The sequence below is a fragment of the Pithys albifrons genome, chromosome 17 (assembly GCF_047495875.1).
Source record: "Pithys albifrons albifrons isolate INPA30051 chromosome 17, PitAlb_v1, whole genome shotgun sequence".
NCBI lineage: Eukaryota > Metazoa > Chordata > Aves > Passeriformes > Thamnophilidae > Pithys > Pithys albifrons.
Genome location: NC_092474.1, coordinates 13,298,138 through 13,311,722, shown reverse-complemented (window position 1 = coordinate 13,311,722; position 13,585 = coordinate 13,298,138). Strand labels below are relative to the sequence as shown.

The 13,585-nt window shown below is 53.8% G+C and overlaps 1 protein-coding gene across 3 annotated transcripts in view; it reads left to right on the top strand.

Annotated features, from left to right (window-relative positions):
- The window catches only part of KSR2 (kinase suppressor of ras 2), a 113,223-nt gene extending 102,551 nt beyond the window's left edge, over positions 1–10,672 (top strand). For 2 of the 3 annotated variants that reach the window (XM_071572353.1, XM_071572351.1), the window contains 4 exons: positions 1,067–1,198; positions 3,867–3,996; positions 5,571–5,704; positions 7,042–10,672. In XM_071572353.1, the coding sequence (XP_071428454.1) occupies positions 1,067–1,198; positions 3,867–3,996; positions 5,571–5,704; positions 7,042–7,048 (403 nt within the window). In that variant the 3' untranslated portion in view covers positions 7,049–10,672. Of the gene's footprint in view, positions 1–1,066; positions 1,199–3,866; positions 3,997–5,570; positions 5,709–7,041 lie in introns of those variants that run through there. The other variant, XM_071572352.1, reaches the window with a different exon arrangement.
- The last annotated feature ends 2,913 nt before the right edge of the window (positions 10,673–13,585 follow it).

Sequence of the window (13,585 nt, the reverse complement as noted above, 5' to 3'; positions counted from 1 at the left end):
CTGAATTTGGGCTCAGACACACCATCAAGCTGCTTAACATGTGCCACCGCCCGTGGTCCCTGCCCATTTCCCTGCCCAGGGACCAGCTTTAAGCCAGTGGTGCATCCTGGAGGACATAAAAGGATGAAGAAGCAACCAATGTCATCCTCAGCTGTTGGCCAAAGGAGCCTCATGGATTTATACTGACCAGGGGGAGCTTGAGGAGGCAGAGGAAGGACAGCTGAGGTTAAACGAGGGGCTGTTAATGAAGCCAGGCTGTTCCCATGGGTGATGGCACTGGGGGCTTGGACATGAGGGTGGGCTGGAGGGGCTGTCTGGGGCCCAAACACCTGAAGGCACCCATTTCCAGGCTGTTATTTTAGAATGGATTAGGGGAGGTTCAAATTTTGCGTGAAACACTCCCTGAATCTCCAAATCCTCCTGTTTTGGTGAATGGACCAGGGTGGCTCCAGGCAACAGGATCTGGAGCATCCTGGGGGTGCCAGGGTGGCATCATCTCTCCCCTGCATCCTCCTGGGGCAGGTACCCACAAGAAAGGGCTGGAATGTTGGATGGGGATGCAGAGGAGAGGGGACACAGGTCTAGGAATCCATCCACACCCTGATTCTCCCTGACCCACAAAATCCTCCTGTTTTGGCCATGGACAAGGGTGGCAACTGAAGCATCCCAGTCAAGGATGACTTTGCTTCATGGACCCCAGTCCACCATCCTGTGTCAGCACTGGGGGAATCCACCCCCAGTAGTGCTTTGCCCCAGGGTCTTTTAAGGTGTTTTGGTGCAATGGCCACACCAAGAGCACTGCCAGATCCTACATTCCCATCACATGCCCGGCAGAGCCACCATCCTGTGCCCAAACTTTGCCCTGCTGCCTGGCAGGGGTAGGTGTGCAGCCACCGTGCTGACATTCCTCAGGGCAGGGTTAAAACCTGACTTTGCAAGGATGACGTAGGAAAAACCAGGCTTAAAAGCCATGGGGAGAGCATGTGGGAGCTGGGGCTGCTTGGTGGTGGTGAGGTGGTGATGTGCCCCCCATGGTGCCCACGGCTTCAGTCCCCTGTTTTGGCAGGAGGGAGAACAAGCTGCGGATCCAGAACGGCTGGTTGTGCCACCTCGCGCCCGAGATCATCCGGCAGCTCTCCCCGGACACCGAGGAGGACAAGCTGCCCTTCTCCAAGCACTCGGATGTCTTTGCCCTGGGGTGAGTCCCGTGGCACTGGGAGTGGGTGGTTGTGCCAGGTGGGAGCTGCTCTGGGCAGTCAGGAGGGGACAGGGACATATTTGCTCGTCCCAAAGCCGAAGGGATGTTGCCTACTGGAATTCCTCAGGCTGGGCTGGGAGCACCTTCCTTCTTCAGGGAATTTGGTGTGAAACCCTCCCTAAATCATCAGATCCTCCTGTTTTGGTTAATGGTCCAGGGTGGCTGAAGGCATCAGGGGTTGGAGCATCCAGGAGGTGCCAGCCTGGCATCATCTCTTCCCTGCATCCTCCTGGGGCAGGTACCAACAAGAAAGTGCTGGAATGTTGGATGGGGATGCAGAGGAGAGGGGACACACGTCTGGGAATCCCTGGAATCACAAAATCCTCCTGTTTTGGCCACGGACAAGGGTGGCAATGGGAGCATCCCAGTTGAGGATGGGTTTGCTTAGTGGGCCCCAGTTCACCATCCAGGGGATGCCAGCCTGGCATCATCTCTCCTCTGCATCCTCCTGGGGCACAGGGAGGTGCTTGGATATTGGATGGGGATGCCAAAGGTTGGGATCACAGTCCTGGCAGCCCCTGACTCCCCAGTTTCCCACACCATCTGGCTGCAGGGGGCTGATGGCTTCGGCTGCACTGCCAGGAGATGCCAAAAGGCCAAGAAAAGGAGAATTCCTGAGCCTCCCTCAGCGCCCACAATCATTACTCCTGCCCTTTGTCTGCCCACAAACCTCCCTCCAGGCAGGAGCCCAACCCCACCCTGACAAAGCCCTTCTGGCAGCGCTGCGGATTTTTCCCAGGGGATTAATTTTCTCATGGATACCTTAAAGGCTGTGGGGATTAGGGCGCGTGGGCTCGTTACCGGAGGCGAGATTGCCATCAAACCCAGAGTAATTACAGCTGAAAGGGTCTGCTTGGGTTTTCTTGCCCTCCCCGAGGTATAAGTTCAGCACGAAAATAAAGAGGTAATTAAGGGATCGTATCGAGCTAAGCGAGAGTGGGTTGCTGAGACTTTAGTTTTCCCTTTTTTTCCCCCAAGTGTGAGCTCTGCCTGTATGTAAAGCACGAGTTTCCTTAAAAGATTAAAAGATTTTCCCACGTGTTTCCTCTTTCTTGTTTCTGCTGCCCTCGGTTAAGCCCGGGAGGCTCAAGGATGATCCGGAGGGTTATTGCTTCCCACAAGGGATTTGGGGATCAGCGACAGCAAAAGGAAAAAGAGCTTTTAAAGAAGACAGAGATGTTAATTTACAGTGTGTGTGAGGGTGGGGGAAAGCAGGAGGCTGAGGCTGGTGGTGTGTCCTCACCAAAACCTGACAGATCCCATCAATAATGATTATTATTGTTAGATGTGTGATCATCTCATGCAAAGAGAGATGGAGCAGCATCCCTCTCTCTGGAGCACCTTGGGAAACAACATTTTGGATACATCTAGAAATGGGAAGGTGAAAAATTAGTCCCCAAACTCCCAACTAGAAACTTGAATTAATGGATTGGGTGTGTTAAATCTAACTGCAGGTGTGTGGAGGCACCTTCAGCATCCCTGCACCTTCCTGAGCACCTCACCCTGTGCCCACAGGATCTGCCCCTCTCCAGCCCCCAGTTCCTCTGTGCACCCACAGCACCAACATTTTTGCCACATTATTCAATTCTTTTGGAGATTTCCAGCCAATCTGTGCATATTTTACCAAAATCAGAAGAGCTGATTTCCCAGATTAGGGAGCATCCCTATCTGAGGGTGAGCTTCCATTTATCAGATCCCTTCCTCCAGATTTTTCCACCTCGATGTAATTTTAACCTGTTTCTTGCTGCTTCACGTGGTCATGGTGGCATCCCTGGAAGGGAAAAGCAGGTCCAAGGAATTTACCTTGGACAACAGGGATGGCACTGCAGGAGTCAGGGCTCATCCAGCCTCTGGATGCCAGAAAATGAGGATGCAAAATTCCCAGACGGAAGCGGGGGTGGAGGAGGACCACGGGGGTGGCTGCCAGCTCAGCAAGAGACACCCTTGTTTTGGGATAGTCCCTTGGATTTGGGATTCCTCACGGGAAGGAGGGCTTGGCTTAGTGGTGAGAGTGATGCAGGAGCAGATGGTCGGGGATTCACGTGTGCCATCACCTGGTGAGGGCACCTGGGATGGTTCGTGCCATGGCTTGGATGGCTTTCTGTACCTTGGAGCGCTGTTTGAAGAAGTGAAAGGGAAAAGCTGGAGTGAAAGTGAACACTTGGGCTTGGCCTTCCCTGGAGTGGGTGTCAGAAACACCAGCCCAGCAGCTGGATCCCCACACCTGCTCCATGGGCAACGGAGCACGGCATTACTGCAGCCAGGGGGGAGATTCCCACTGGATGTCACAGGATGGATGGAGGTTCTGCCTGGTTCTCCATCACCCCCTGTCCTCCTTCCCACAGGTTGGGATCTCCCCTGGTGTGAATCAGGGCTTGCTCTGGGTCAAGTCAGCAGCCTCAGTTTCTCCATGTGGAAGGTGGGAGAGGTGACACCTCTGTAACAAGGGCTGAGCCCCTCTGGTGTCATATGTGGGATGAAGCACCTCCTGGATATTGGTGATTTGGGAGCAAGGAGAGATGATGGATGTGGGTGCAATGGCCAGATATCCCCCCAGCCAAAATGCCTCCTGGTTCCTCCATCTCTAATCCCCTCTGTCCCCCAACAGCACGATCTGGTACGAGCTGCACGCGCGGGAATGGCCCTTCAAGACGCAGCCGGCGGAGGCAATAATCTGGCAGGTGGGAAGTGGGATGAAGCCCAACCTCAGCCAGATCGGGATGGGCAAGGAGATCTCGGTAGGTGGTGTGGGGCAGGTGCTGGAGCACCATGTGTGTGTGTGGAGAGGGGCTGGTGCATGTCCTGCCTGGTGGGTCCCTAGAATCTTCACCAGATGGAGGTGGGTCCTAATGGGATGGACACATCCTCTCCATCCCAAATCGTTACAAGGATGTGGGGATGGAACCTCATGGGATGGGCACATCCTCTCCATCCCAAATCGTTACAAGGATGTGGGGATGGAACCTCATGGGATGGGCACATCCTCTCCATCCCAAATCTTTACAAGGATGTGGTGATGGAACCTCATGGGATGGGCACATCCTTCCCACCCCAGCCCTTTACAAGAATGTGGTGATGGAGATTGAACCTCATGGGATGGAGACATCCCTTCCACAGCAGTCCTTCCCCAGGATGTGGTGATGGAGGTGGGTCCCAATGGGATGGACACATCCCCTCCATCCCAAATCTTTACAATGATGTGGGGATGGAACCTCATGGGATGGGCACATCCTCTCCATCCCAAATCTTTACAAGGATGTGGGGATGGAACCTCATGGGATGGGCACATCCTCTCCATCCCAAATCGTTACAAGGATGTGGGGATGGAACCTCATGGGATGGGCACATCCTCTCCATCCCAAATCTTTACAAGGATGTGGGGATGGAACCTCATGGGATGGGCACATGCCCTCCATCCCAAATCTTTACAAGGATGTGGGGATGGAATCTCATGGGATGGGCACATCCACTCCATCCCAAATCTTTACAAGGATGTGGTGATGGAACCTCATGGGATGGGCACATCCTTCCCACCGCAGCCCTTCACAAGAATGTGGTGATGGAGATTGAACCTCATGGGATGGAGACATCCCTTCCACACCAGTCCTTCCCCAGGGTGTGGTGATGGAGATGGGTTCTCATGGGATGGGCACATCCCCTCCATCCCAAATCTTTACGATGATGGAGATGGGTCTCCATGAGATGGACAAATCCCCTCCCATGCCAGCTCTTTACCAGGATGTGGTGATGGAAATGGAACCTCATGGGATGGACACATCCTCCCAACCCTAACCCTTCACATGGATGTAGTGATGAAGATGGAACCTCATGGGATGGACACATCCCCCCCACCCCAGCCCTTCACCAGGATGTGGTGATGGAAATGAGTTCTCATGGGATGGACACGTCCCTCCCAACCCTAGCCCTTCACAGGGATGTAGTGATGGAGATGGGTCTTCATGGGATGGATGCAACCCCTCCACCCCAACCCTTCCCAAGATGGAAACCCTGTCCTCATGAGATAGGCACATCCCTCCCCATCCCAGATCTTTCCGAGGGTGTGGTGATGGAGATGGGTCCTCATGGAATGGACACATCCTCTCCGCCTCAGCCCTTCACAAGAATCCAGTGATGGAAATAGTGTTCTTATGGGAGGGGCACATCCCCCCTATCCCAACCCTTCCCAAGGATATGGTGATGGAGATGGGTCCTTGTGTGGGTGTTGGGTGCAGGGATCATGGTGGGAGAGGGACCAACTCAGTTCATGGTGGGAGAGGGCCTGACTCGGTTTGGTTGTCCCATGTGGCTGCAGGACATCCTCCTCTTCTGCTGGGCCTATGAGCAAGAGGAGAGACCCACCTTCACCAAGCTCATGGACATGCTGGAGAAACTGCCAAAGCGCAACCGCCGCCTTTCCCACCCCGGGCACTTCTGGAAGTCGGCAGAGTGAGTCCCTGCCCCTGCCAGTCCTTCTCTATTCCCAGATTTAACTGCTGGGGGGTTGCCCTGCCCAGGGGTCTCTCCTCAGACCTTCAGCTTCCAGCGTGGTCTCTTCTTTTCCCGTGGCCACGTCTTGCTCCGTTTCATTGCTTTGGTTTAGTCACATCCCTCTGCTTCAGAAAATGGCATCAATGGGTCCCCAGTCAGGGTTTTGGGATCTGCCCTGTTGGGAACAGCAGGCAAAACGCAGAACAATCACTTAGAAACTCATTTTCTTCCCTTGAATTTGTCATATTATGACAAATAGAACCAAAAGTCTCACCCACGCAGGGTTTGTGTTCACAGGGGAAGGGGGTTTCGTTCTCCCAACGTGCATCCCCGGAGTGTGGGGGCTGGAAATGGGGCTGGAGGGAGGGAGATAGATGTGAGGACACTTCAGACTGCTTCAAGCATCCCCCTTGGTCCTCACTGAGGGTTGGAGATACTGATTTCTCCTGCTGCATCTGATAACAAACCCCCTTCCTTATCTGTGTGGCAAACACTGTGCCAAGGTTACAGGCACAGCGAGAGCTGCTGGAGTGTCCCTTGTGCCACCTCTTGTCCCACGTGCTCGGGGCTGAACAGCGCAAAGCCCACAGTCAAACGGCCTCCAAATCACCCTGAACCTAAGCCATTAATCAGGGGGGAAGTTAATTACCCAGCCGTGCTCCGAGCAGGCACCGGGGTGGCTCTGGCAGCCGGGCAAGGAAAGCTGAAGGTTGATGGCCCCCAAAGCAGCAGGTTGTGTAATTGCTCCGTTGGGCTGGGGAAGGTTTTTGCAATCACCGAGCCACGCTCTGCCTGCCACGGGCTGTGGCTGCCCCGCAGCTCCCTCTTCATTACCAGCCCCCTCTTTTGCTAAGCACCAGGGGAGGGAGGATGCCTCAGCTCAGCACTCCTTTTCCATCCAGTTGAGTCCTTCCAGAGGGGCTCAGCTCTGGCTGTTGTCCCTGTGTTCGGTCCTGGCTTCCCAGGGGTCCCTGCTCACCCACTGGCTGTGGCACCCAGGGCTCTGCCATCCCTGCACCAAGGGGACAGGGGACAAGCACCCCTGGATGCACAGGGATGGGGATGAGGTGTGTGGTACCTGACAACCCCCTTTATATGATGCACCAGGAGAGCCCAGCCCGGGCTGGCAGAGGGCAGAAGTTCATGGTGCCCCCGGTGCCACTTTTTTTGGGCACAGCCCGACGGCAAACCTGTTTTAGGAGGGTATTTTTGCAATGAGCTGCCCTAAAAACCCCACAGTGCCGTGAGACAAAGCCAGCCCAAAGTGCTGACTCTGCTTGTTGTGTCCCTTGCAGGCTGTGACGGGAGGAGTCGAGGGACGGTGCCTTCCTCCCCCAGCAGTTCTCCTCCTCCTCTTCCCACCCCGTGCCGCGGAGGAGCGGCGGGCGCTGGGGGCCGACAGCGGGACGGGGATGAGACTCTTCCCCCGCAGCGTTTCACCCCGGGAAGCCTCTCCGCGAGGGCTGGAGGAACCGGAGCAGCGGCCGAGCCCCGGGCACGCCCGGCCGTGCTGGGGTGGGCACAGCGGGAAGCTCTCCGTGCACACGGGCTCGGGTCTGGGGCCAGCACCCCACCGAGCGGGGCTGACCCGCCAGGCAAACGACTTCAATTTAACCCCAGGGCTCCTCTGGTCCCAATCAGCACAGCCAGTGCTCATGATGCTCGGTTGGGGAGGGCTTGTTCTTGGTTCTCTGTGGGTTTATTTAATTTCCCTTATTTATGTCCTTTTTTTTCTTTTTTTTTTTTACTGGAAAAAGGCGGCATGTTGCTGATTCATGAGTTCAGCACTGGAACCTGCCGGGCCAGGGAGTGCCGCTGCTTTTAGCTGCCCCCCCGTGGGGAAATGCATCTGGAGGAGTCCTGCTCCCCCCACGCCTCTGCAGCCCCTCGTGGGCAGCTCTGACCTTTCACAAGTGGCTTCTCTACCTCCCAGCCATGTCCACTTATGTTTCCCCCCCGCGGGTCTCCCTCCCAGCAGGGCACAGCTCCACATTCCCGTTCATTTATCTGCTTGCCCTGGTGTGTGTCTCATCAACCAGCCTCGACCTCCTGCCCTCCCCGCCTCTGCTCTGCTCTTGGCTTCTCCTCGCTGCAGAAGCCCCGAGTTTTGGGGTGCTCTGGGGCAAAGCAGAGCAGAGCAACTGGGGTTGGGGTCATCCCCTCTCCCATGGCCTTCCCTGAGCTCATTGTTGGAGCTGGGAATGCCAACAGGCTCTGGTTGTACAGAGCATTTCCCCTCCCAGCCCCACACGTGGGACATCCCAGCTGAACAACCCATGCCCAGGACCATTTTTCTCTGCATCTTCAGCTCCCACCTGCTGAATCACAACCCTTCCCAAAGAAATGCTCTTTCTCAGAGCTGGTGTTGCCATCTGAACACCATGTGCTGGTATTTCCCTCTCCCACCAGCTCAGATAGACCCTCAAGCCCATTATATGAGCTGTCAAGTGACAGATGATGGCAAATTGCATTTTCAGGTCCCTATTGAGCATAATTGCTTGACAGGAACCATCCTGGAAAATTCAATTGGAGTCTCAGTTAGCTTTAATTTGGAGCCATGACGAGGCTCAGCAAACTAACCAGCCCTGGCTTGTTTGCTGCTCCTCCAACTCTGTCTCGCCAGTGTTTGAACCATTTTAACATAAGTAAATGGAGATTAGAACCTAATTGGAGCTGGGATGAGACATTATTTTAATTGTGGGGGCGTATACGAAGGTGCTTTCATGTCTTAAAATTCCCAAACATGCATATGTGTAAAATCCAAGGTGGGCAGGAGCAGGAGGGGGTGAATCCAGCCCCCAGGTGGGGGCAGAGGGTGGGTCTGGAGGATTCTCCTGCTGAGGCTTTAGGGATGTTGTATGAGAAGTTGGGATGAGGCAGGATTGCCTCCTTCTGCCTTTGGTGCTGGGGCCAAGTGGGATGAGCAAGTGAGGGCAGGATGAGCCCTCCTTTGGGCTAATTGCCCCCTGCCCAGCAATTTGTGCTAATTGCCCCCTGCCCAGGTGGTTTGGGGTCCCTGAGGGAGGGGCTCAGTGCTGGGGGCTGAGCATCACCTCATCCCACTGATGCAGGAGGATGCTCCCTGGCTGTTCACCCTCAGCCTCCTCCACATCCCACCTTCTTTCCTTGCCAACACCCCCCTCATCTTCATCCCCCCCCAGACCACAGCACTGATGTCCTCTGTGATCCACCACCCACCCTCCCCACCCCAACCCTTCCTGCTGCCTCACACCCCTCCATCCTCTGTGCCTGTGTGCACATGTGCCATAAACGTTGCACTAAAGCCTCAGAGTCTCTCTGAGTTTTCACCAATGCCTTCACCTCTGGTGGTCCTCAGCTCTGTGGGAGGAAGAACATCCCCTTTGCCAGAGGTTTTGGCTGCCAGGGGGCCCAGGAAGGTCTCATCGTGAACTCACCGGGCCCCAAACCACATTCAGATGGAGGGATTGCTGTAGAAAGGTGGTGTCCTTCTTGCTTGGTGGGTTTAGTTTCTGAGCAGGTGTGAACTTCCCAGGTGAGCAGTGGTGAGGGGAAGGTGTTGGAAGGATGAAGGAGGTGATACCATGGGTGCTGCTTGTCACCAGGGGTGGCAAAGTGCTATAGCCTGATAGAGGTGCAGATTTATGGTGAAAGACCCACTGTGAGTTTGCTCTCTGAACCCCAAGTCCTCACCTGGCCTGGAAAGTCTCACCTTGACATATCCCCTCATGGGGTCTCCCAGCTGCTGACAGACAGACACCTGATCAGTTTTATCAGCCAAGAGTCAAGGAAACAAGTGAACTGATGAGTGTGTTGCTTTGGTTCCCCTGTGGTGTCAGGTCCTCACCAGGAGCACAGGGCTCTGCTGCAGCCTTGGCCAGAGAACCATGGAATGGTTTGGGTTGGAAGGGAGCTTAGAGCCCATCTTGTTCCACCCCCTGCCATGGGCAGGGACACCTCCCACCAGCCCAGGTGGCTCCAAGCTCTGTCCAACCTGGCCTTGGACACTCCCAGGGATGGGGCAGCCACAGCTTCTCTGCCCAACCTGTGCCAGGGCCTGCCCACCCTCACAGTTAATTAATTCTCCACAATATCCAATCTAAACCTGCTCTCTTTCAGTTTAAACCCATTCCCCTTGTCCTGTCTCATTCCTCCTTGTCCACGCTTTTCTCCACTGGATTTTGGACATCTGGAAGGAGCTAAGTGAACAAATGTCACCAAATATTCCCTCTTCCCACCCTTTTTCTCCTCCTCTTCCCTCACTGGAGTGTCTCAGCCAGCTCACGAGCAGAGCTGTCACACAACAGTAGGGATGGGAAAACAGCTGCCCTGTATTTATCCTAAATCAGCTCAGAGGAGCAGCTCCTTCCCTTCCATTCTGCTCAGCAGTTGTTTAGGCACCCGTGTTATTTGCATCATGCCTTCTTATTTCTGAAAGTCTTAATTATTAAAAAAAAAACAACCAACAAAACACACCACCAAACCAACAAATCTTACTTCTTGTTTTTTTGACTCTGGCTTTGTGAGGGTGGGTTTTTTCCCCCCAGTTTATAAAAATATCCAGCCCTTTCTCAGGGAGGGGATGTTGGAGCAGCTCTTCACAGTGGCCTCTAATAGGAGATGTGAAGGAATGAGGAGGTCCATGTGGTGGCTCAGGTCAGCTGTGTGAGCCAGAGGAGACACAGGGGCTGTTTCCAGAAGTGCCAGGTGAGAGCAGAGCTGGTTTTAGCACAGTGGTGCTTGGAACAGCTCCAGACAGCAGATCCTTCCCCAGGCTCAGGGTCTGTCCCTGGGCTCCTGCAGCGGAACAGCCCCAGCAATGCTGGGGGTGTTCAGCCTGGAGAAGAGGAGGCTCAGAGGTGACCTCAGCACTGTCTGGAACTGCCTGAAGGGAAGTTCTGGCCAGGTGGGGGTTGGTCTCTTCTCCCAGGGACTCAGCAATAGGACAAGGGGGCACGGTGGGCTCAAGCTCTGCCAGGGGAAATTGAAGTTGGAGAGCAGAAAAAAACTTTGCAGAGAGAGTGCTCAGGCATTGGAATGGGCTGCCCAGAGAGGGGGTGGATTCCCCATCCCTGGAGGTTTTTCAGCTGAGCTTGGCCGTGGCACTGAGTGCCCTGATCTGGTAAAGGGACTGGAGTTGGCCCAAGGGTTGGACTTGATGATCTGGGAGGTCTTTTCCAACCCAATCCATTCTATGATTCTGTGCTCTCCTGGCCCAGTCCTCCAGCTCTCAGCTGCTTCATCCTTTCAGTCCTGCTCCAAGGCTCCTCCCAGAGCTCCCAGCCCTTGACTTTGCTGCTGCCTGAGGTTTTGTTCCCCCGTGTTTCAATGCTGATGGGGAACACCACACTTGGGGATGGTAGTGCAGGCACTACCCGTGATGGAGGTGCCAGTTCTGCGTGGCCCCAAAGCACCATGTCCTCCTTTGGCTGCTAAATGACTTTCCCTGCTCTGGCTTCTTCTTCTCTCCACCTTTGCCCACAAATTGCCCCAAACCTTGCTGAGCCCTGACCGGCAGTTCCTGGGTATGATGAGCTCAGAGTCCAACCCCCATGACTTTTATCTGGTACTTCCCATGGCAGGAGCTGAGATGATTAAGATTTCAGATAGATGGCAGGCAGAAATTAGTGTCTTAGAGGTGGAGAAGCTGCTCAGACTTTATTAGATCATGGAAAGGTTGGCTTGGAGGGGCCTTAAAGTTCATCTCTTTCCACCCCCTGCCATGGGTAGAGACACCTTGCACTGTCCCAGGTTGCTCCAAGCCCTGTCCAACCAGGCCTTGGACACTTCCAGGGGTGGGGCAGCCACAGCTGCTCTGCCCAACCTGTGCCAGGGCCTGCCCACCCTCACAGGGAAGAATTTCCTCCCAGTATCCCAATCTAAACCCAAGTTCTGCCAGTTTGGGATGCTGTGGAAGAGCTGGTGCCTCCACCTCGTCTCTGTGGCCATGCTGAGGACAAGGGCTCTGTGCTGGTGGTGCCATGGGACGTTGTCTGCACCCCCAAGTGCCATGGGGAGCCCCAGGTCGAGCCCACCCCTTCCCAGTGCTCTGCTGGGCACCTTTGCTTTCCTTCCTCCTTTCTTCACCATTAATTTATTTTAATTTATTTTAATTTATATCTGTTTTTTTTTGCCAATAGTGATTCTTGGGGAAGCTTGATCAGCTGCAAGAGCCACCTTTAATTTCCAGTCCCTGTACAGTAGGCTGTTACATTTCCTTGTACATAAGGTATATATAAATATATATACATATCTCTATATGTATGTATATAGATATATACATATATAATGAGCTCTAAATCCTGTACAGTTTCAAACTGAACTCGATGGCCTGCTTTGTTTTCTCTGTGTTAGTTCTGACCGTTGCAGAATGAGCTGACTTTCATTTCCCTTTTTCCTCTCCCCTTTTTCTTTTTATAAATATATACATAAATATATATATATCTATTTTGTTGTTGTCGCTGCAAGACTCTCGTCACTGGAAAAAAAAAAAAACCACAACAAAACAACAAACAGTTGATTCTGGTGAAAAAGAAAACTACAAATCACCCCACAAACAACACAAAAATTGCTGAGAAAGGCACGATGGATCTCCCCGGTGTAAATTTGTACAGTAACATTTATAACGTTTTCTACACTTGAAGAAAGTATTTATAATTTCAGCTGTCTGACTGGGTGCGAATCTCTGTGACCTGCAGAAATGGATTGCCATTTGTTCCCGTGGTTTCTCGTGCAGTGTTTGGTGAGGTGACAGTGTATGAATTATTTATGCCAATAAAAAAGGAGAAAAAAACAAACCACCTTTGGAAACCGTTGCCCCCCTGTGCTCTCCCCGCCTTCTCCTCGTCACTTCCCGGGAATATTTGTCTGTGGTGGGGTCTTTCCACTCCCTCAGAACTCGGGAGTATCTCAGGGGGCACAGGGTGCTGCCCAACTCCCTTTCCCTCCCTCCCTCCCACCCACAGTGTGAGCTCACAGCCCATCCCATCGAGGATCATCCTTCATAGGGAACGTTTGGGTGGGAGCAGCAGCTGAAAACATGGGACATGGGCAGATGAAGGGGGGGGCAGCAGATAAATCTCAGCAGGCTCTGCTCGCCAGAGGGGCTGGGTGGGTGCATATCAGGGGGATGCTCCTCCCCAGCTGGACCCCCACGAGGATGGCTGAGCCCAGTGATGAAGTGCTGGAGGCTCTTGGCATCTGCTGCTTTCTTTGTTTGCTTCTCCCATGCTGTTTTACGGGGATGCCACCATAAATCTGCAAACCCACCCCTTGGAAAGTGGCAGCGTTGGCTTGTGGGGCTGATGGAGATGGAGAAGGAAATCATGGAGGGTTTGTGTTGCTTTCCCCCCTCTCCTTCCCTCCTCGCTATTGCCCGAGCACTTGAAAGGTAAAATAATGATGGCTCCCCATTAATAAACCATGAACACTCAACACTTCTCCTGTTGAGGGCTTTTCATCTTTCAAAGCCTGCAGGAGCTGGTAACCAATTAGACCAGGCACATCCCGGGCTGGGAATGGTGACAGAGCCATCCAGGGGGATTTTCCTGGGAAAGATGGAAAGGGACTGCTGTGATGGATCTCCAAGAAGAGGGGAAAACGGGGGATTTGGGGCTAAAGATCTGCCACTTGATGTCCTCTTCCTGGCAGGGACTTTGCCACCTCTCTGCCTCCCTGGATTCACTGTGGTGTCACCATCACTTCCATCTATGCAATAAACGGGGGTTTGTTTGGAGGGGGCTCCCCTGGCATAAATCTGGAGATCTGCCACCACTGTGGAGCGTAACTGAGTGGCACTGGTGTGTAACTGGGCAGCCCTGGTGGCTCCAGCACTGCTAATTGCAACGCTGAGCCCCCGCC